At 44.2% G+C, this 23821-nt stretch overlaps 1 protein-coding gene across 1 annotated transcript in view; it reads right to left on the reverse strand.

The window, feature by feature from the left end:
- EPHX3 (epoxide hydrolase 3) overlaps window positions 1-23821 on the reverse strand; it is a 196219-nt gene that overhangs the window by 138398 nt on the left and 34000 nt on the right. Inside the window, exons 3-5 of the mRNA XM_085654322.1 lie at window positions 21221-21306; window positions 19772-19929; window positions 18289-18417 (exon numbers count right to left, since the gene is read on the reverse strand). Of these exons, the coding sequence (XP_085510448.1) occupies window positions 18289-18417; window positions 19772-19929; window positions 21221-21306 (373 nt within the window). The remainder of the gene's footprint in view (window positions 1-18288; window positions 18418-19771; window positions 19930-21220; window positions 21307-23821) is intronic.

Here is a 23821-nt window from a genome sequence, read left to right on the forward strand (position 1 = left end):
TTGTTATGTACAGTTGATTATTTTCTCAATAATGAGTTTTGTCTCTGTTCAAACTAAGATGGAATAGATGTTCTATTGATGAAATGTGGATCTAATATCGCCCCCTTTTTTCATGAAATATTGCTCAAATCATTGTTTCACCTGTACTCCTTTTTATTACTGATGAATATATAAAGATCATTGTGTTTAAATCACAAAACTAAATCCCCGTGTGTGTTGTTGTTAATATCTGATGATTAGATCAGTTGATTGATTTCATTGTGGTGTTAATTTATTTAAACACATTTACAAATTAAGTTTTCTGAAATTTTCAAGTAATCATTTATTTTCAAACAAAATCCCTTGTTGGCAAGTTTACCTTCTTAAATATACGTGCTGGGGCGCACTGGGTGCGCAACTCTCGCAAAAAAATGTTATGTTCCAAAATGATATGTATGTGTCTTTAATATACATATTAGGGCAAGAGATTATCTAAGATAGTCATATAAATAACATATTTGTACTTATAGTAAACTTATATTATTTTTAAATATATTTTCGCGAAGTAGGGTGAGTGCATCGTGAATGCAGAGAACCAGGTCAGCAAAGGTGCTGTAGAGCCAGAGAAACCAGGTCAGCAAAGCCATTGTAGAGCCAGAGAACCAGGTCAGCAGAGCTGCTCTAGAGCCTAAGAAGCAGGTCAGCAGAGCTGCTCTAGAACCAGAGACCCAGGTAAGCAAAGCTGCTCTAGAGCCAGAGACCCAGGTCAGCAGAGCTGCTCTAGAGGCCGAGAACCAGGTCAGCAGAGCTGCTGTAGAGACAGAGAAACCAGGTCAGCAGAGCTGCTTTAGAGGGAGAGAACCAGGTCAGCAGAGCTGCTTTAGAGCCAGAGAACCAGGTCAGCAGAGCTCTTTAGAGGGAGAGAACCAGGTCAGCAGAGCTGCTTTAGAGCCAGAGAACCAGGTCAGCAGAGCTGCTCTAGAGGCAGAGAACCAGGTCAGCAGAGCTGCTCTAGAGCCAGAGAACCAGGAAGCAGAGCTGCTTTAGAGCCAGAGAACCAGGTCAGCAGAGCTGCTCTAGAGGCACAGAACCAGGTCAGCAGAGCTGCTCTAGAGCCAGAGAACCAGGTCAGCAGAGCTGCTCTAGAGGCAGAGAACCAGGTCAGCGGAGCTGCTCTAGAGCCAGAGAACCAGGTCAGCAGAGCTGATTAAGAGGGAGAGAACCAGGTCAGCAGAGCTGCTTTAGAGCCAGAGAACCAGGTAAGCAGAGCTGCTTTAGAGCCAGAGACCCAGGTCAGCAGAGCTGCTCTAGAGGCCGAGAACCAGGTCAGCAGAGCTGCTGTAGAGCCTGAGAAACCAGGTCAATAGAGCTGCTTTAGAGCCAAGGGACCAGGTCAGCAGAGCTGCTCTAGAGCCATAGAACCAGGTCAGCAGAACTGCTTTAGAGCCATAGTACCAGGTCAGCAGAGCTGCTTTAGAGCCAGAGAACCAGGTCAGCAGATCTGCTCTAGAGCCTAAGAATTAGGTCAGCAGAGCTGCTCTAGAGCCATAGAACCAGGTCAGCAGAGCTGCTGTAGAGCCAGAGAAATCAGGTCAGCAGAGCTGGTTTAGAGGGAGAGAACCAGGTCAGCAGAGCTGCTTTAGAGCCAGAGAACCAGGTCAGCAGAGCTGCTTTAGAGCCAGAGAACCAGGTCAGCAGAGCTACTCTAGAGCCAGAGAACCAAGTCAGCAGAGCTGCTTTAGAGCCATAGAACCAGCTCAGCAGAGCTGCTTTACAGCCAGAGAACCAGGTCATCAGAGCTGCTCTAGAGCCAGAGAACCAGGTCAGCAGAGCTGCTCTAGAGTCAGAGAACCAAGTCAGCAGAGCTGCTTTACAGCCATAGAACCAGGTCAGCAGAGCTGCTTTAGAGCCATAGAACCAGGTCAGCAGAGCTGCTTTAGAGCCAGAGAACCAGGTCAGCAGAGCTGCACTAGAGCCAGAGAATCAGGTCAGCAGAGCTGCTTTAGAGCCAGAGAACCAGGTCAGCAGAGCTGCTCTAAAGCCAGAGAACCATGTCAGCAGAACAGCTTTAGAGCCAGAGAACCAAGTCAGCAGAGCTGCTTTAGAGCCAGAGAACCAGGTCAGCAGAGCTGCTCTAAAGCCAGAGAACCAAGTCAGCAGAGCTGCTTTAAAACCATAGAACCATGTCATCAGAGCTGCTTTAGAGCCAGAGAACCAGGTCAGCAGAGCTGCTCTAGTGCCTAAGAACCCGGTCAGCAGAGCTGCTCTAGAGCCAGAGAACCATGTCAGCAGAGCTGCTCTAGAGCCAGAGAACCATGTCAGCAGAACAGCTTTAGAGCCATAGAACCAGGTCAGCAGAGCTGCTTTAGAGCCAGAGAACCAGGTCAGCAGAGCTGTTGTAGAGCCAGAGAACCAGATCAGCAGAGCTGCTCTGTAGCCTAAGAACTAGGTCAGCAGAGCTTCTCTAGAGCCAGAGAACCAAGTTAGCAGACCTGCTGTAGAGCCAGAGAAACCAGGTCAGCAGAGCTGCTTTAGAGGGAGAGAACAAGGTCAGCAGAGCTGCTTTAGAGCCAGAGAACCAGGTCAGCAGAGCTGCTCTAGCTGACACTGACTGACTGACACTGACTGGCTGACACTGACAGATTGACACTGACTGACACTGATTGACTGACACTGACACTGACTGCTACTGACACTGACTGACACGAATTGACTGACACTGACTGACTGACACTGACCGACCCTGATCGACTGACACTGACTGACTGACACTGACTGATACTGACACTGATTGACTGACACTGACTGATTGACTGACACTGACTGACTGACTGACACTGACTGACACTGACTGACTATTCTCTACTACTCACTCTCTACTGCTCACTCTCTACTACTCACTGTCTACTACTCACTCTCTACTACTCTCTACTATTCACTCTACTATTCACTCTCTACTACTCACTCTCTACTACTCACTCGCTACTACTTTCTACTACTCACTCTCTACTACTCACCACTACTCTCTACTATTACTCTCTCTCTCTACTAATCACTCTCTACTACCCACTCTCTACTACTCACTCTCTACTACTCTCTACTACTCACTCTACTACTCTCTACTACTCTCTCTCTACTACTCTCTACTATTCAGTCTCTACTACTCACTCTCTACTACTCGCTCTCTACTACTCTCTACTACTCTCTCTCTACTACTCGCTCTCTACTACTCTCTACTACTCACTCTCTACTACTCAGGCTACTACTCTCTACTACTCACTCTCTAAAACTCACTCTCTACAACTCACTCCTACTCACTCTCTACTACTCGCTCTCTACTAATCTCTACTACTCACTCTCTACTACTCTCTACTAACTCTCTACTACTCACTCTCTACTACTCTCTCTACTACTCACTCTCTACTACTCTCTACTACTCTCTACTACTCTCTCTCTGCTACTCACTCTCTACTACTCTCTACTACTCACTCCCTACTGCTCTCTTCTTCTCACTCTCCACTACTCACTCTCTACTACTCGCTCTCAACTACTCTCTACTACTCACTCTATTATGCACTCTCTACTACTCTACTACTCTCTACTACTCTCTACTACTCACTCTCTACTACTCTCTACTTCTCTCTCTCTACTACTCACTCTCTACTACTCTCTACTACTCACTATCTACTAACCTCTACAACTCCCTCTCTACTACTCACTTTACTACTCATTCTACTACTCCCTCTCTACTACTCCCTCTCTACTACTCTCTACTACTCACTCTCTACTACTCTCTACTACTCACTCTACTACTCTCTACTACTCTCTCTCTGCTACTCACTCTCTACTACTCTCTACTACTCACTCTACTACTCACTCTCTACTACTCTCTACTACTCACTCTCTACTACTCACTCTACTACTCACTCTACTACTCCGTCTCTACTACTCTCTCTCTACTACTCTCTACTACTCACTCTCTACTCTCTATTACTCACTCTCCACTGTCTACCTCTCTACCTCACTATATTGCATATATATGTATATATGTATGTGTATATATGTATACACATACATATATAAACATATCAATATAATCTGCATATCTATATAAATACAAATATAAATGCATGCATACATATACATGTATGCATACATATGCATGTTATGTACATGAACGTTTGAAAAACACTAATACAAACTAAGCTAAAAAGCCACCTAATTACAAACAGAATTGATTTAACTTAAACGAGGGCGAGACCTATTGCATTTTCAATGCTTGTTTACTTGGTTCCATCAAGAAGGCATTCAGATGTATCACACATTTGCCATAAATTCTGAATGGTAGCACTCTACTTGCTCATTAGATCACTGTAGTAAAGCTACTGCTCACCAGGGAAGTCTGCTACTGGTATTCAAAGTGCATGTTTCAGTCTGCATGTCAGAATTTTTTAATGAAATAGAAGAGGATTTGATGTCACTCAAAATGTGCCCTATTTTTTCTTTCTGCAGCATTAATCATAATTTCTATGGCAAAATTAACCCCCTCATTTTGTTCCTTTGCAAATTAAATGTTTTAAGTGTTACCACTTTATTCCAATCAAGATGGCTTCAGGTGTGCCATACTTTTGTCATAAGTAAGACTGTTAGCGCTCTAGTTGTTATTTAGAACACTCTGGGACATTTTGTCATTGGGCTATACTTGGGCTACATTTGGGTGATATTTGTGCTACATTTGGGCTCTTTTGTCTCTGGGGGCCATCTTGGGAGACTTATTTGTTATGAAGTTTCCTAATTTCCGCATTTACTACAGTCTCCTCAGTAGGAAATACTTTCAGTTTTTTACTTTGATTCCATCAAGAAGGCATTCAGATGTGTCACACATTTGCCATAAATTCGGAATGTTAGCACTCTAGTTGCTTATTAGATCACTGTAGTAAAGCTACTGCTCACCAGAGAAGTCTGCTGCTGGTATGGGAAGTGCATGTTTCAGTCTGCATGTCAGGATTTTTTAATGAACTAGAAGAGGATTTGAGAAGTCAATCAAAATGTGCCCTAATTTATCTTTTTTCAGCACTAATCATAATTTCTATGGCTAAATGAACCCCCTCATTGTGTTCCTTTTAAATTAATCGACTGACTCTCTACTACTCACTCGCTACTACTCTCTACTACTCACTCTCTACTCACTCTCTACTACTCACTCTCTACTCACTCTCTACTACTCACTCTCTACTACTAACTCTCTACTACTCACTCTACTACTCTCTACTACTCTCTACCACTCACTCTCTACTACTCTACTACTCACTCTCTACTACTCTCTACTACTCTCTCTCTACTCCCTCTCTACTACTCCCTCTCTACTATTCTCTACTACTCACTCTCTACTACTCTCTACTCCTCTCTACTACTCACTCTCTACTACTCACTCTCTACTACTCTCTACTACTCACTCTACTACTCTCTACCACACATTCTTTACTTCTCTACTACTCACTCTCTACTACTATCTTCTACTCTCTCTCTACTCCCTCTCTACTACTCTCTACTACTCACTCTCTACTACTCACTCTACTACTCTCTACCATTCACTCTCTACTACTCACTCTCTACTACTCTCTACTACTCTCTCTCTACTCCCTCTCTACTACTCCCTCTCTACTACTCTCTACCACTCCCTCTCTACTACTCTACTACTCACTCTCTACTACTCTCTACTACTCTCTCTCTACTCCCTCTCTACTACTCCCTCTCTACTACACTCTACTACTCACTCTCTACTACTCTCTCTCTACTACTCACTCTCTACTGTTGACTCTCTACTACTCACTCTCTACTACTCACTCTCCACTACTCACTCTCTACTACTCTTTACTACTCATTCTCTACTACTCATGCTCTACTACTCTACCAATCTCTAATACTCTCTCTACTACTCACTCTCTACTATTCACTCTCTGCTACCCTACTACTCTCTACTACTCTCTCTACTACTCACTACTACTCACTCTACTACTCTGTACCACACACTCTCTACTACTCTCTACTACTCTCTCTACTACTCACTCTCTACTACTCACTCTACTACTCTCGCTCTACTACTCACTCTCTACTACTCACTCCCTACTACTCGCTCTCTACTACTCTCTACTACTCACTCTCCACTACTCAGTCTCTACTACTCGCTCTCTACTCTCTACTACTCACTCTCTACTACTCTCTACTACTCACTCTCTACAACTCTCTCTACTACTCACTATCTACTACTGTCTACTACTCACTCTACTACTCTCTACTACCTAGTCTCCACTACTCCACTACCCTCTACTACTCACTCTCTACTACTCACTCTCTACTACTCTACTACTCTCTACTACTACTCACGCACTACTACTCTCTACTACTTGCTTTCTACTACTCGCTCTCTACTACTCACTCTTCTACTCACTCTCTACTACTCTCTACTACTCTCTACTACTGTCTCCACTACTCCACTACCCTCTACTACTCACTTTCTACTACTCACTCTCTACTACTCTCTCTCTACTACTCACTCTCTACTACTCCCTACTACACACTCTACTACTCAATCTCTACTACTCTCTTCTACTCTCTCCACTACTCCACTACCCTCTACTACTCACTCTCTACTACTCACTCTCCACGACTCCCTACTACTCTCTCTACTACTCACTCTCTACTACTCTCTACTACTCACTCTCTACTACTCTCTACTACTCACTCTCTACTACTCTCTACTACTCTCTACTACTCACTCTCTACTACTCACTCTCTACTACTCTCTACTACTCACTCTCTACTACTCTCTACTACTCACTCTCTACTACTCTCTACTACTCACTCTCTGCTACTCTCTACTACTCACTCTACAACTCTCTACTACTCACTCTCTACTACTCACTCTACTACTCTCTACTACTCACTCTCTGCTACTCTCTCTACTACTCTCTACTACTCACTCTCTACTCTCTACTATCTATTACTCATCCTCTACTCTCTACCGCTCGACCTCTCTCTACTACTCTCTACCTCTCTACCTCTACCTCTCTACCTCTCTACCTCTCTACCTCTACACCTCTACCTCTCTACCTGCACACATATGCACATATATATATGCATATATATGCATATGCATTTATATATGTATGTGTATATATATACACATACATATATAAACATATATATAATCTGTATATCTATATAAATAAAAATATAAATGCATGCATACATATACATATACATATATGCATACATATGCATGTTATGTACATGAACGTTTGAAAAACACTAATAAAAGCAAAGCTAAAAAGCCACCTAATTACAAACAGAATTGCTTTGACTTAAACGAGGGCGAGACCTATTGCATTTTCATTGCTTGTTTACTTTGGTTCCATCAAGAAGGCATTCAGATGTGTCACACATTTGCCATGAATTCTGAATGTTAGCACTCTACTTGCTCATTAGATCACTGTAGTAAAGCTACTGCTCACCAGGGAAGTCTGCTGCTGGTATTCAAAGTGCATGTTTCAGTCTGCATGTCAGAATTGTTTTAATGAAATAGAAGAGGATTTGAGAAGTCAAAATGTGCCCTAATTTTTCTTTCTGCAGCACTAATCATAATTTCTATGGCAAAATGAACCCCCTCATTTTGCTCATTTGCAAATTAAATGTTTTAAGTGTTACCACTTTATTCCAATCAAGATGGCTTCAGGTGTGCCATACTTTTTTAATAAGTAATACTGTTAGCGTTCTAGTTGTTCTTGAGAACACTCTGGGACATTCTGTCATTGGGCTATACTTGGGCTACATCTGGGTGATATTTGTGCTACATTTGGGCTCTTTTTGTCTCTGGTGGCCATCTTGGGAGACTTATTTGTTATGAAGTTTCCTAATTTCCTCATTTACTACAGTCTCCTCAGTAGGAATACTTTCAGTTTTTTACTTTGATTCCATCAAGAAGGCATTCAGATGTGTCACACACTTGCCATAAATTTAGAATGTTAGCACTCTAGTTGCTCATTAGATCACTGTAGAAAAGCTACTGTTCACCAGGGAAGTCTGCTGCTGGTATTCAAAGTGCATGTTTCAGTCTGCATGTCAGAATTTTTTAATGAAATAGAAGAGGATTTGATGTCACTCAAAATGTGCCCTATTTTTTCTTTCTGCAGCACTAATCATACTTTCTATGGCAAAATGAACCCCCTCATTTTGTTCGTTTTTAAATTAAATGTTTTAAGAGTTACCACTGTATTCCAATCAAGATGGCTTCAGGTGTGCCATACGTTTGTCATAAGTAGGACTGTTAGCGTTCTAGTTGTTCTTTAGAACACTCTGGGAAGCTGCAGTAGAACACAAAGTGATCAACTGATAGTCTCTGCCCTTGTTGGATGTACATGTTTTACTGAGAATGTCAGACTTCATTGTCACATGACTGAGAACGATAATGTGAATTTACAGAAAGGAATATGCTACTTACCAGTATGCATCTGTTCTTGGCATGTAGAGCTGCAGAGCCACACACTTAGGATAAGATCGCCATCTGGTGTTGGGCTCGGATGATTGCAGGTTGTTGTTGTCTTCGGAAGAAGCCATTTGGTCACGAGATAGGTGACTCCTCCTCTGGACAACAGTGCGCATGGGCATCCACTCCATCCTCAGATTGTTTTTCGCCATGATGGGAAATGATGGAGTGTATAAGAATAAAGAGAAAGGATGTCCATGTGTAGTGTCTAATTAAGACAATGCTGGAACAGATACAGGTCCCGGGGAGGTGGGTGGGCGTGTGTGGCTCTGCAGCTCTACATGCCAAGAACAGATGCATACTGGTAAGTAGCATATTCCGTTTGAGGCATATGAGCTGCAGATCACACACTTAGGATAGACTATATAGCAGCGTCTCCCCTAGCGGTGGTCACCTGTATCCGTTGCAGCAGTTTGGAATAGAGTTTTTAGGACGGCTTGGCCTATGGAAGCTTGTTGTTTGGATTGCACATCAACACAGTAATGTTTAGTGAAGGTGTGTGTGGTAGACCATGTGGCTGCTTTGCAAATATCTTCTAAGGGAATGTTCCCTAAGAATGCCATGGAAGCCCCTATTTTACGTGTGGAGTGCGCTCTAGGGGGAACTGTAAGAGTGCGTTTAGCTTTTTGGTAACATATTTGGATACATTTAACTATCCACCTGGCTATACCTGATTTTGAAATGGGGTTGCCTTTATGTGGTGGAGAGAAAGCAACAAACAGTTGTTTGGTTTTGCGAAAAGGTTTGGTTCTGTCGATGTAATAAAGCAAGGCTCTTTTAACATCTAAGGTATGAAGGGCTCTCTCAGCTACTGAGTCTGGATTAGGGAAGAAGACTGGCAGCTCGACTGATTGGTTAAGATGGAAAGGGGAAATGACTTTTGGTAGGAATTTTGGGTTTGTCCTAAGAACCACTTTGTTACGATGTAGTTGTAGAAATGGTTCTTCAATAGTTACGGCCTGTACCTCACTTACCCTTCGCAGGGACGTGATTGCGATAAGGAAAGCCACTTTCCATGTAAGGAATTGCAGTTCGCATTTATGCATAGGTTCAAATGGAGGGCCCATGAGCCTTGTTAGAACAATATTTAGATTCCACGCTGGGGAAGGTGGTAATCTTGGAGGAATAATTCTTTTGAGACCTTCCATGAAGACTTGGATGGCTGGTACCTTAAATAGTGACAAGTGTTGTCGATTTTGTAAGTAGGCTGCTAACGCTGCTAGGTGTAGACGTATGGAGGAATACGCTAAATTGCATCTTTGCAAGTGTAGTAAGTAGCAAATAATGTTTTGGATGGAAGCATCCAGTGGACGTATATTACTGTTAGTGCAGTAAATGGCAAATCTTTTCCATTTTGCAGCATAACATGCCCTAGTAGTAGGTCTTCTAGCTTCTTTTATGATATTCATACAGTCTGGTGGGAGATTGAGGTAACCGAACTCTAAGACTTCAGGAGCCAGATCGCCAAGTTCAGTTGCTGTGGATCTGGGTGTCTGATTTCTCCATGGTTCTGGGTTAGTAAGGCCGGGGAAAGGCTCAGTTTTTGATGTGGAACTAGCGATAGTTCCAGAAGTGTCGTGAACCAGGGTTGCCGTGCCCAAGTGGGAGCTACTAGAATCAGTTTTAGAGACAGTTGTTTGAGCTTGCGTACCACAAATGGAATGAGTGGGAGAGGCGGAAAAGCGTACGCAAATCTGCCTGACCAGTTCATCCATATTGCATTGCCCTTCGACTGTGGGTGTGGAAACCTGGCGGCGAAGGTTGGGCATTTTGCGTTTTCGTGTGTGGCGAACAGGTCTATGTCTGGTTGGCCCCATTTTTGGAAGAATGGGAGTAGGACTTTGGGGTGTAATTCCCATTCGTGGATTTGCTGTGTCTGTCGACTTAGGAGATCGGCAACCTGGTTGTTTACCCCTGGAAGGTGTTCCGCTAGCAGGTAGATGTTTTGGGGAATTGCCAGATGTTCTGTGCGAGTTGGGACAGTTGGAGAGAATGTGTCCCCCCCTATTTTTGTATGTAATACATGGTCGTCATGTTGTCTGTGCGGATGAGGACAGTTTTGTTCCTTAGATATACCTGAAAGGATTTCAGTGCTAGGAACACCGCTAGAAGTTCTAGGTGATTGATATGGAGCAGTTTTTGTTGAGTGGTCCATCTGCCCTGAGTGGTGTGTTGAAGGAGATGGGCTCCCCACCCTGTGAGAGATGCGTCGGTTGTCAGCACTACTTGTGGAAGAGACTCTAAGAACGGTCGCCCTTTGGACAGGTTGATGGTGTTCCACCATTTTAGTGAGCGAAGTGAGCGACTGTCCACCAACACCAGATCGGTAAGTTGTCCGTGAGCCTGGTTCCAATGTTGTGCTAGACATTCTTGCAAGGGACGCATTTGAAGTCGTGCGTGAGGCACAATGGAGACGCCATCATGCCTAACAGTTGCATAAACACTCTTGCTGGAAGAGAGTGTTGAGTTTGAAATTTTAAGATGAGGTTTTGTATGTTGGCTATCCTGGCTGTGCTGGGATAGGCTATGGCCTTGGAAGTATTTATGGTGGCTCCCAGATATTGATGTATGTGGGAGGGCTGCAGTTGAGATTTGGGATAGTTGATGGTAAATCCCAAGTTGTGTAAGGTTTGAATAGTGCGGTGAGTGTGGAGAACGCATTTGTCGAAAGTATTGGCTTTTATGAGCCAATCGTCGAGATACGGGAAGACATGGATTTGTTGTCTCCTGAGGTGCGCTGCCACTACTGCTAAGCATTTGGTGAATACCCTGGGTGCAGTTTTTACTACGAATGGGAGGACCGTAAACTGATAGTGCTGTCCGTCTACCACAAATCTTAGGTAATTCCTGTGAGCAGGATGCATGGGGATGTGAAAGTATGCGTCCTTGAGGTCCAATGTGGCAAGGAAGTCGTCTTGTTGAAGTAGTGGGAGGACTTGTTGGAGAGTGATCATATGGAAGTGAGTGTATGTACTGATTTAGTAGTCTGAGGTCGAGTATGGGTCTTAAGGTCTCGTCCTTTTTGGGAATTAGGAAGTATAGAGAATATATTCCTGTACCCTGATGTTGGAGTGGAACTGGTTCTATTGCGTGTTTTTGAAGCAAGGACCGTATTTCCTGTTTGAGGAGTGTAAGATGGTGTGGTGACATTGGACGGTGTTTGGGTGGTATGTGTGGGGGGGGTGTTTGTGAGTTCGAGGCAGTAACCAAACTGGATAATTTGTCTTACCCACTTGTCTGTTGTAATGGAATTCCAGACAGGTAGGAACTGTTGGAGTCTTCCCCCGACCGGAATGGAATGGTCTGGGGGGAGTGGAGGCAAGTCACTGCTTAGTGGCTGGAGAGGTGCGGGTGTTGGTATTGCCCCGACCTCGGCCCTTGGTGTTGTTTCCCCTATATCCTCCTCTAAAATATTCTCTGTTAGGGGATGTTTGTGCGGAGGTTTTGAAAGTGGAAGAGGTGTCTATTCCAACATTTTTGGAGGCTCCCCTATAGAAGGAGCGTCGAAAGGAGCCTCGCGGTTGTGGAGACTGTAATGCTCTCATTGATTTAGCAGTCTTGTTATCTTTTTTCATCTTCTCCAGTGCAGTATCTACTGAGGGCCCAAATAGTTGCTCTTGGTTGAATGGTTGACCAAGTATTGTTGTTTGTACTTCCGGCTTAAAGCCTGAAATACGTAGCCATGCATGGCGTCTAAGTAGTATGCTTGTGTTGACCGCCCTAGAAGCAGTGTCCGCGGCGTCTAGTGCACATTTGATTGATGCGTTAGATATGAGTTTTCCCTCTTGGATGAGGTCATTGGCCTGGGATTTGTACTGATCTGGCAGGTGTTGTAAAAGATCGTCTAACTGATCATAATGAGCCCTATCATATCGGGCTAATAGGGCTTGTGTGTTGGCAATACGCCAATGGTTGGTAGCTTGCGCTGCAACTCTTTTGCCCGAGGCCTCTAATAACTTGGACTCCTTGTCTGGGGGCGGTGTGTCTCCTGTTGTTTGGGAGTTAGCCCGCTTTCTTGCGTTTGAAACTACTAAAGAGTCTAGAGGGAGCTGTGCTTTAATGTACGCGGGATCTTGTGGGGCAGGTCTATATTTTTTTTCAATTCAGGGGTTAAGAACCCTAGCTCTGACAGGGTCTTTAAAAACCTCTGTGGCGTGTTTTATGACTCCCTTAATCATGGGCAAGATCTGAACTGATTTTTGAGACTGTTCAAATGTGTCTAGAAGAAAGTCTTCTTCTGGTGTATCTGAGTGCATGGTGACGCCATGGAAAAGTGCCGCCCTGTTTATCAGCTGCCCAAACCCTAGGTGGTCATCTGGAGGGGAGGGTTTGGAGGGGTATGTAGTGAGATCAGGAATATCCGGTAAAGGGTAAGCCCAGTCATCTAAGGGTGCCGTATCCGGGAGTGTGAAAGGATCATTAGGATCATTAAGGTCATCCGGATCACCCCCTCTCCCTAAGTCATCATCATCATCCTGTGGAGGTGGTGTATGTGAAGGAGATGGTAGAGGAGAAGGAGATGGGGGAAGGGGGGGTGGGATAAGAGGTGATATAGGAGAGGAAGGATGAATGGGTGAGGTGGCGAAGTCCTTCTTCTTTATGGGAGCTGGAGGAGGTGTTGTGTCCAGCTTCCTTTTCTTGTATGGCACAGCGGTGACATGTCCGGTTTTTGGATTGATATAAATCCTTTTTTTGCGTGGGATCAGGGCGAAAAAGTTCTTCATTGTCCGAAAGTGGCTTTGGTGCCGACTTTTTCGGTTCCGATCTATGTTTTGGATGATCGGTAGTCTTTTTGGACTTTAGACAGTCTTTTCTGTACCGATGATGGTTTCGGTGCCGATGATGATTTCGGTGCCGAAGAACTTTTCGGTGCTGGCGGGGATTTCGGTGCTGAAGAACGTTTCGTGCCGGGGGAGATTTCGGCCTCGATGGTTTCGGAGCCTGCTTCGGTGCCGAGAGGTGTTGAGTCTTTGGTGCCGAAGGTATTGTGGGCACAATAACATGTGGTTTGCTCGAGCCCGAGCCACCTGTAGGCTTATATTTCTTCGGAGCCGAGCCCGAGGGCGGGGCTTCTGAAGACGATTTTCGGTCGCGACTGGGGCCAGCTGGCGGAGTCTTGACCAATGCCTTTTTTGGGGGGGTTGGGGTAGGGGCACTGGTACTCACTCGTTGCCCCGGAGTGATGAGGTCATCAGAATCGTCCGCTTCGGATACGATTTGGAGGTCTTCGGAATCGTCTTCCGGGACATCCTGGGCAAAGATGTCCTCTGGGTCTGGAGCTGGTCTGGCCATGATATGGCATCGAGCTCTTCGGTCCCGGATAGTTTTCTTGGATCGGAATGCGGCGCAGGCTGGACAGCTGGATTCGTTATGATCCGGCGAGAGGCACAGGTTGCAGACCTTGTGGTGGTCACTGTGGGGGAACTTTGCTCCACATTGGGGGCATTTTTTAATAGGTGTCCTTTCCATGAGCCGTATCCGGAACCGGTCCGATTGGATTTCGACGTCGAGTTGTAAAGGTTTTTCATTTCGAAAGCTGGATTTTCAGAAGTTTTCAGCCGGAGTGGAAAAGTTCATCCGAACCCAATGGCGGAAAAAAACAATCTGAGGATGGAGTGGATGCCCATGCGCACTGTTGTCCAGAGGAGGAGTCACCTATCTAGTGACCAAAAGGCTTCTTCCAAAGACAACAACAACCTGCAATCATCCGAGCCCAACACCAGATGGCGATCTTATCCTAAGTGTGTGATCTGCAGCTCATATGCCTCGAACATATGATTTCAGGTTAGCTTATAGATCACCTTCCAAACCTCTGTGGAAAAAGCATGAGAAAATATTTTTCTCTCAAACATGATTCATGATATCCCAGCAGGAGGCTTTTTCACATGGTAAAATCACCTTAGAACACACCAGGATTCCTAAAATGAGTATGATACCATCAACAAATGATTTATAATGTAACTAAAGTCTTAAAACCTTCTGTTAACTGCAATGCTTTTTAATGAGGTGCTATCATGTATATTGGTCCCAAGATGGCTGCCAACACTTCTTGGATGAAGTTCTGACAGCCAATCAGATCTCACGATGAGATGTGTGGTTAGGCTCCGCCCAGATATATATGTGATTTTGATTTTGATTTTCTCAGGAACTACTGAACAGATTGACACCATTAAAGCAAAAGGCACGAGTCTGAACTGAGGACTACCTCTTTGCCAAATTTGGTGTAATTCCGTTCAGCAGTTCGGGTTGCAGCTGCGGCTAAAGGTCATATGGGAAATTGCATGGGGAAAGCACGTTTTGGGACCCCCCTTTTTTCTCGGTCCCCGCTATACGAATCATCCCGAGACTTTCAGGATAGGAGCGGACCGGAGCTGGCCAAAAGTTTTGAATATTTTGCGAAGATTCGTCAATCGGCGCCAAAGTTATTGGGAATAGAATGTTGCGGATTTCCTAAGGAAAATAGGTCCTAACTATAACTACCTACTGGCGACTGCCAGTAGGTATATATATATATATATATATATATATATATATATATATATATATATATATATATATATATATATATACACACACACACACACATATGCACAAAAATAGGGTTTGTACCTACCTGTAGAAACGTTTACCAAGCATATGCCTTTACCACAAAAATGTAAGTATATACAGATAGGTATAAACTCTTTATATATACATATGACGGGTTTATACTTACCTGTAAAATACTTACATTTAAATGTAAAGTATATACAGATAAGCATAAGCCCTCTATATATGTATACATAAAAATGGTTTATACTTACATGTAAAATACATTTAAATGTAAACCCTTTACCACGCATATGCCTATACCATTCATGCCTTTACAACTAAATTTGCTGTAAAGGCATGCATGGTAAAGGCATATTCGTTGTAAAATCCTGTGTGGTAAAGTTAACGTGTGGTAACGGTACCCACAATGTAATCGCAGTGTCAAAAGGCATGCGTGGTTCCGTCATACATCCCTTAGTCAGGGTTCTCGACCACATGGGTTTTGGACCTCTTTTCCGCTCATATGTGTGGCTCCTATATGCTCACCTAACAGCATGGGTGCAGGTCAATGGTGTCCTTCTGAGCGCTTCCCGATCTGATGAGGAACCCTGTCAGGGTTGCCCTCCCTCGCCATTGAACCACTAGCTAGATCGATCTGCTGCGATGCCCAGATCACAAGTTGGGAAGGTTGGGGGTGGGGTTTTGAGGATAAAAACACCCTATTTGCTGATGTTGTTCTACTGTTTTTAATGAATCCCCTCTTTCGGGTTGCTGATGATGTTCTACTGTTTTTAACGAATCCCCTCTTTCGGGGTCCCCATTGCCTGCAACTACTAGCCCTTAGGAAGAAGCATCAGGGCCCAGGCTCAATAAAACGCAATACCTGCTGGTCCCAATACATTGAAACATAGCTTCGCTCTCCTGTCAGGATGGCATACCAATCCACTGCCTTGGGAGTCATGATAGCTCTCAAGCCTGAGCTTATGTGGAGGCTAAGTCTCAGCCTATTAGTCACCAGAATGAAAATGGACCGCACGTGCTTGGATTCTCTGCCGCTCAATATCCTGGGATGGGTTGCCCTATATAAAATTACGGTCCTTCCCCGATTCCTTTACACCCTCCAAAACCTCCAAATGCGGATCCCTAACACTTGGTTCACAAACCTAACCACCGACATCTGCTCCTTTTTATGGGTTAAAAAACCGCTCACATGGCCATGACTAAATGCAGATTCATGACATGCGAAGGAAGGATGGGATGGCCAACACACAATTCAACTACTGTGCTGCCCACCTCCTAGTAATAAATGACTGGATTTTGGGGGATGAAGTGATGCAGCATACACACAGACCTCTCTGTGTTTGGACTGGACAGGGTGATGGGAGTGTTATATGGGGGACTCGATGCCCCATACCTACCTGGCACTACACAACTGGTATTTCTAACCTGGAGCGCAACACTGCACTCCACGGGGTGCTCGGGTAGACTGACCGAACAGACTCCCCTGTGGCATGGGCACCTTCTTTACCACACCACGCAAATGGAATGGTTTGTCAAGTAGGACAAGATCGTGATTTCCACTCTTGAGGCGGTGTGGCACGGAGCCCGACTAAGCTCTTTTCAGGAGTTACACAGTTTCACCTCTCTAAAATGCAGTTCCATAAATACCTCCAGCTCCGACACACCCTAGCAGAATACAAATGAATTTGGTGGAATTACCCGAATACAACTCTCTAGAGGCCAACCTCCTTATGGGGACTATTGGAAGTGGAGGGGTTCTGCAACTATACCGAACCTTGGCACTTAACGCCCGACCCCCTAGGTCCTCAGAGACACAAATGGGATGATTGGATGGGCTCCCTTGAAGACACAGATTGGTGCAAGGCCTGCAGGCCTCTCGCGAATTAGCAATTTCCTCTGCCCCCGGATGACCCAACTTCACTTTCTTCACAGCTCACCTCTGGCTGGTGGGGTGGATGGCGACCTCGGCCTGCCCATACTGCAACCAAACCAAAGCAGATATCTACCATATGACGCAGCTGTGTCCCCTCACTACTAAATATTGGAGTGTGCCCGGCGACACTCTGTCCCGACTACTGGAATACCATATTACCCTGACACCGAAAAGTGATTTATTGGGAATCATGGAAGATCTTGGCAAGACCTGAGAAAGGAGGATGGTGGGAAAAAGGGACATAGCCCTATTATGGAACCACCCGCATCTACCCACATTTGCTGTATGACACAGGGAAGTAGACTGGCGAACACAACAGGAAGCTCCCATATATGCGGCGAGGGGCTGTCCACAGAAACATACCAAAATCTAGGGCAAATAGTGGGAATGCTACGGTTTGGGCCTAGACATGCTGAATGCTTCTTAATGCTTTGTACTGAAGTTTGTATACGGAAATGTTATACTCGGTCTGGGGCTGATGGTGTCTCATGTTGCTGTTCATTTTATGGATTGAAATTGTATTAAAAAAAACAATAAAATGGATTACCAAAAAATATATAATTTACAAAATTATCGCCCCTTTGAATGTACCTTTTCTGTTACTAACTTGTATGGGGGGATATTTTTGTGAGCTATATTTAGAATATGAAATGTATGCAGTGCTTAATTTATAAAAAAATTAAGTGGCAGGGCCCTCGTCAGGAGCCTTTGCAGATTGCAACACTCATTGCTCATGCCAGCGATGCCAACGACAGCTTGTGCATAACTACTACCCATCATAATCCTATAAGTGTGATAATTCATACTATACAACGCTATAAGAAGTGCTTGGGAGGTAGGTATTAGTCGTTTTGAATGTATATTGAATTAAAGAACAACTGTTGTACTGCTGGTCTCTAAATAAATGAAACATCCCCACCATATGGTAAACTGTCACAAGTGCCGGTGTTAATAATTAAGTGCTGGTGCCGAGCATCGGAAGCCACCGGCACAAATTAACCACTTCATTGATGTCAGACAATATTCTGGCTACGATATTCTAGTACAACACCTAATGTAATCCTGTTTCCACTGGATGCCCCACACGCAGCACTGTTAAAAGTACATCATGACATTTCATTCTCAGGATGCTCCTGCTACAGCTAAAACGTTATCTGTGAAGTTGTTGATTGTATCTGCATCTGTACTACATCAAATACCACAAGACCTGCTAAAAAATAAAAGCCTCGCATAGGCTTGCTTGTTTATGATCAGCTCTCTTGATTGGTTCAAACTGTACCTTGAAACGCGGGCAGATGCGGTGCATTCATCACGATGAGTTTAGACACCATTGCAGGGTGGTACACAGCAAACATCCAAGCCAGGATTCCACCCCAGTCATGGCCAACAAGGACACACTGGCTGTAGCCTGCGGTGAACAGAGAGAGGAGAACGGGCTTAACAAGAATGGGAAAGCTCAGTAAGATGACGAGAGGAGAAGAGGTTCCCCCTCATGCTGAAGATACACCACTTATGATCAACAATGTGCGTAAGGAGACTGAGGTTGCATCGCAAGACCGCGAGGCTGCAGCTCCCTGTGTGATGCAAACATAAACCTTTGGATTGGAGAAAACACATCGAAAAAGGCTAGTAAGTTAATTCACAATTTCCACTTTAGAGAATTGAAAGAAGACTACATTACTTCCTAGGTCCAATATTGGAAATATTACAGAATACGAGATGGATAAAGCTTAACCGCTAAAGCTAGAAGTTAAAATATGCAAGATTCATTCCCAAAAATAACTTCAAAGGACTAAATATGACCTTTGGAATCTAAAGTCCTTTGACTGTGCTACAGCTGGACCATCCTGCCCCTTCGCTTAACTTTCTGGCTGGCCCACTGTTCCCCTCTGCACTAGTTGCCATTCTACAGCAGTCATTGCACAGCCTGCCCTAGGTCCAGCTTGTTTCATCACTTGGCTTGCACGGACAGACCCCTTGTCACTCAGGCCCTTTGTGTTGCGCTTGGGCGGTGAGCAATTGGTCATGGGCATCGTTTTGCCTGAAACAGGTGGCATCACGTGGCCCATGGATTATCACAGTGGTCATGTCGGCACATGGGTACCTATGAGTATTAAAAAGTAGCTTTGGACCCACCCATGACACCGACACGACCTGGATAGAGCCCGCCACGGCACCCCATCCGTCCTGCCCCGTCTTCCTGGCAGGCTAGAAACCACACATAGAGCTGGGACGCACAGGTTTCCAAAGCCTTCCTAGGACTCCTATCCCTACAGACTTACATCTCTGAGCAACACGTAGGAAACATAATGAATCTGAACATTAGTTAGCAAAGAAAAGAAATACCTATTTCAATATAGAGGAAGTGCAAACTATTCAACTGTTGCATTAATACCACTTTATAAATTCTACTGCCAAAACACTGTCTAAATTATACAAAAAAATCTGGTGCACAATCACCTGCAGGTGGGGCTGAGAGATTAATTGAAAGTTGTCTGATACTTGGAGCTCTGGAAGTTGAGTAGTCTCCTTTTGCCACGATGTGAACATGTAAACTACCAGAAGGGGGCAGCATAATATGAATAATGCTTCTATAATACACACCTGTAGTCTGAAAATGCATAAGGATCCCGGCCATCTAAACACATGCCATATAACAAGGCTTGTCTCAGTACACTGACAAGTGCTATGAAATACAATAAGTTATTAACTAAAAGCAGGAACGGAGCTGCCTATTGGAAGCCATGTACTTGTGTTATTACCTAGAGCTTCAAGGACATCTTTGATATCAGCCACCAGGGTGTCCAGCTTGTAGTTGTTACGTCCAGAAGGGGCATCTGTACCGCCATACCCTCGCAGGTCCATGGCTACCACCCAGTGCTTGCTGCGAAAAGCCTCCAGCTGATAGCGCCAGGAGAACCTGCAGGCAGAAAAGACTTCTGTCACCAGAGCATTTGTGTGGGAAAGAAAGAGAGATTAAGATGGAAGGAGAGCTGGTGAGCAGGCTTGAGGAAATGAGAGTGTGCAGGCAGGAGAGAGAGGAAGAGATGCCAAGCTAGCAACAACATGTGAGGGAAATAGAGAGTGTAATATACAGAGCAAACTGGAGAATGAAGAAAGAGAGATTAAGATGGAAGGAGAGCTGGTGAGCAGGCTTGAGGAAATGAGAGTGCGCGGGCAGGAGAGGGAGGGAGAGATGCCAAGCTAGCAACAACATGTGAGGGAAATAGAGAGTGTAATATACAGAGCAAACTGGAGAATGAAGAAAGAGAGATTAAGATGGAAGGAGAGCTGGTGAGCAGGCTTGAGGAAATGAGAGTGCGCGGGCAGGAGAGGGAGGGAGAGATGCCAAGCTAGCAACAACATGTGAGGGAAATAGAGAGTGTAATATACAGAGCAAACTGGAGAATGAAGAAAGAGAGATTAAGATGGAAGGAGAGCTGGTGAGCAGGCTTGAGAAAATGAGAGTGCGCGGGCAGGAGAGAGAGGGAGAGATGCCAAGCTATCAACAACATGTGAGGGAAATAGAGAGTGTAATATACAGAGCAACCTGGAGAATGAAGAAAGAGAGATTAAGATGGAAGGAGAGCTGGTGAGCAGGCTTGAAGAAATGAGAGTGCGCGGGCAGGAGAGGGAGGGAGAGATGCCAAGCTATCAACAACATGTGAGGGAAATAGAGAGTGTAATATACAGAGCAAACTGGAGAATGTGTGAGTACTCAAGAGCGATAGTGGGAGAAAGATGGGACTCATACATGGGCACAAGTCATCAACCCTGCTGGACATAAATAAAACAAAGAAGCAGAAAACAAGAGCCTTGGCATACAAACGCTCAAAGCAAGCACAGGAAGTATGAGGGAGAAAGACACAGAGAGGAGCAGATGCTAATCAGAAACAGAAATGCTACATACCACTAAAAGAGAGGCAGGGGGCACTCAGGCACCTGGGTAGGCAACAGTCTGGCAGTGGATACAGACACGCTCAGCACCAGCACTTGAGAAGTTAGGGAGGTGAAAAGTAAAAAGAAAATGGTGCACCGAAGAGCATGGTAAAACGTACTAACTAATTTCACCAACACAGGGTTTGTGCCTTGTGTGCCACATACCATCTCCATTAGGGGCTACTGGGCAATACACAATCACTCAGTATTCAGTGCCAAACCAACTGAGGCCACTATTCCCAAGACAGGGAAAATCAAGATTGTCTCTTTACCAGTTCTCCGGGAACCCATGTAGAAGCAGTATCAGTGGTTTGCCTTTCTCGCCAGACGCCACATAGTGGAAGCGTATTCCTGAGCCCTGAGGGGCAAAAGATAGTAGCACGACTTCAACAAGATGGAGTACAAATGCAGAGACGAAAATACAGAAAGCATTACAATGGAGGGAAAAGCAGTTCAAAGAAAAACGGTATCCTTTAGATGCTGCACTAAACAACTGTTGACAACATAATAAAATAATACTATCACAAAATGGACCGCATTGCGCTGCATGATGGGCTTTTCTTGCCCCCTTACTGAGGGCATCATGCACACAGATTTCAAATAAGAATTTGTAAATTGAAACTAAAAATGATTTGCAATTTTGTATTTGGAACGCACTGACTTCTACTGAATGCATTGCTATTTTTCGAACCGACCGATGTACTAATACGTTGGTTAAAAAAAATACAGAATTGCAGAGGGTCATAATTTGCGCTACCTCATCAATATTCATGAAGTGGTTTGCAAACTGCGACCCACTAAGACTGGCCACAATCACAAGGATGTTAGCCTGCTCGGGTCAACAGGCCACCATGTCTGTGATTGCTTTTTAAATAATGCCTTTTTTCATTAAATGCCCCACGTTTTGCTTAAAGGATAACAGGATTCGTTTAAAAAAAAAAAAAAAATGAAAAGTTGCATAAACCTTTATTTACAAGTAGTCAATGGTACTCCTAAACAATGTTTTTGTCAACATTTACAACGGGGAATGGCTAAGAAGACTGGATGGTAAAATCCGAATGTTTTGGGACCAGATTTCGGTCGCAAAATAGTATGACATGTTGTAATAATCCAGTATTTGGAAGGGAAGCTGTTAACACACCCCTTCCCAATAGCGATTCCTAAAGGTTTCTTAAACCCAGGATAAAATCCTTTGTACATGAGGCCCTCAGTGTACCCAGCTGCAAAACGTGGTCCTCTCCTGTCGCAGAATTCCCGTGGCCCTGCCCTAACGTAACGTAAGGCCATGTAAGAACTAAATCCCTACAAGTTATCCAACAACCACTCGCGCAATTCTGTTCTACCCCATTCTAGTTATACAGATGTCACACACACATATCCCTCACAGACAGCCTCTAACACACTTATTGTTCAAATACTGTACTCTTTACATTATCCACTTTTTACTCTATCTTCCTCTCATACAGTCACCATTATAAGTAATTTGACTGCCGCAAAGAAAACTTCCTAATGCAGCAGGGCGACATACAGCAGCAATTTCCAAACGCAACCCTACAACACACACAGTTAGGTCACAATGCAATCAATGTCTCTGACACACTATTGGGGAATTATATAACTTTGTTTGCTGGACCGTAACAGGGGTTATATTTTTTGTGGTTTCATTTAGATGTACAAATTCAATTACCTATAACTAATATTGTCATGAGTTTAACAAAAATATGCTCACTCTTTTAATCCACTTTTAAGGGCTTATGTTGTCGTCCCATCTACCACCTTACTCTAACTCTACTTCTGCTCCTAGCCCAACACCAAAACGGAGTCTGCCCACACACAGCATACAGGTGGATGGTAGAGACTGGTATGATGGGGGTTCGTTTGGGTTTGTGTGAAACATATACCTCTCTTCATAAGTGAAAGAAGAGGTTTATGTCTACTATTACATATCTGAATTTCCACCCACGTTCCCATTTTATTGAATCATTGGCTCTAAAATCCTCTGCCACGTGTATTAATGCTACTACATGGCACTGTAATATCAGCACATACTCTTTCCTTAAGCCCAGTTGATAATGTCCAGGAGAGGGCCCTGCGCATTTGTATTACAGTGCATCAAACAAGATATTGTACCAACAGAATGTATGTGTTTGGATGTCTTATTGCTCTGTATATGCCTCTCTTGTTGCGAACAGTGAGACAAGAGCCTCTGGTGGCCCCAGTGCAACCAACACCACAGATGACATATTGGTAGCAACAGTTCAACCCTCTGCCATCCATTGGTCCATTAAGTCTGTGAACATCTGACATTTGCAACTATATTTCTTTACAAGTAATTTCTTAGCATCTTGTATGTGTGTTTTTTCAAATGTGTGCTTTTTAATTTCTTTCTTTGGGAACACTAATTACTTTCATGGGTATCTCTCTGCATAGCATTATTAGTGTCAAATGCCAATGTTAACTTTTGATTCATAACTCTCTAACTTAGAGTTCGCATTAATCTTCTCGCCAGCTACTAGATCTAGGGTTACCTTGCCACCACCATCTTCAAGATCACTTGTTCGGCAGCTGCCATTAAGGAGTTTATTTACAAAGCAAGTATCCGTGGGTGGAACAGTTGAGTTGACGTTGCATATAGTATAGTAATTCCATGCACAGATCAACCCACATCTTCATTCTTTTAACATGCTCGCATGTGACTTACTTAAAGTGTTACTTCTTTCAGAAATCTACTGTGAAACAAGTCAGGTGAAGAATTGAGCATACGCTATATGTGGGTCAACTTTTAACATCTTCTTGCAGGTATTGGGGACATGGAGTCTGACAATGATGCTGCAACAACCAAAAGAGAATAATGGCGGGCAAGCCCAGGAGAA

The sequence above is a fragment of the Triturus cristatus genome, chromosome 4_1 (assembly GCF_964204655.1).
Source record: "Triturus cristatus chromosome 4_1, aTriCri1.1, whole genome shotgun sequence".
NCBI lineage: Eukaryota > Metazoa > Chordata > Amphibia > Caudata > Salamandridae > Triturus > Triturus cristatus.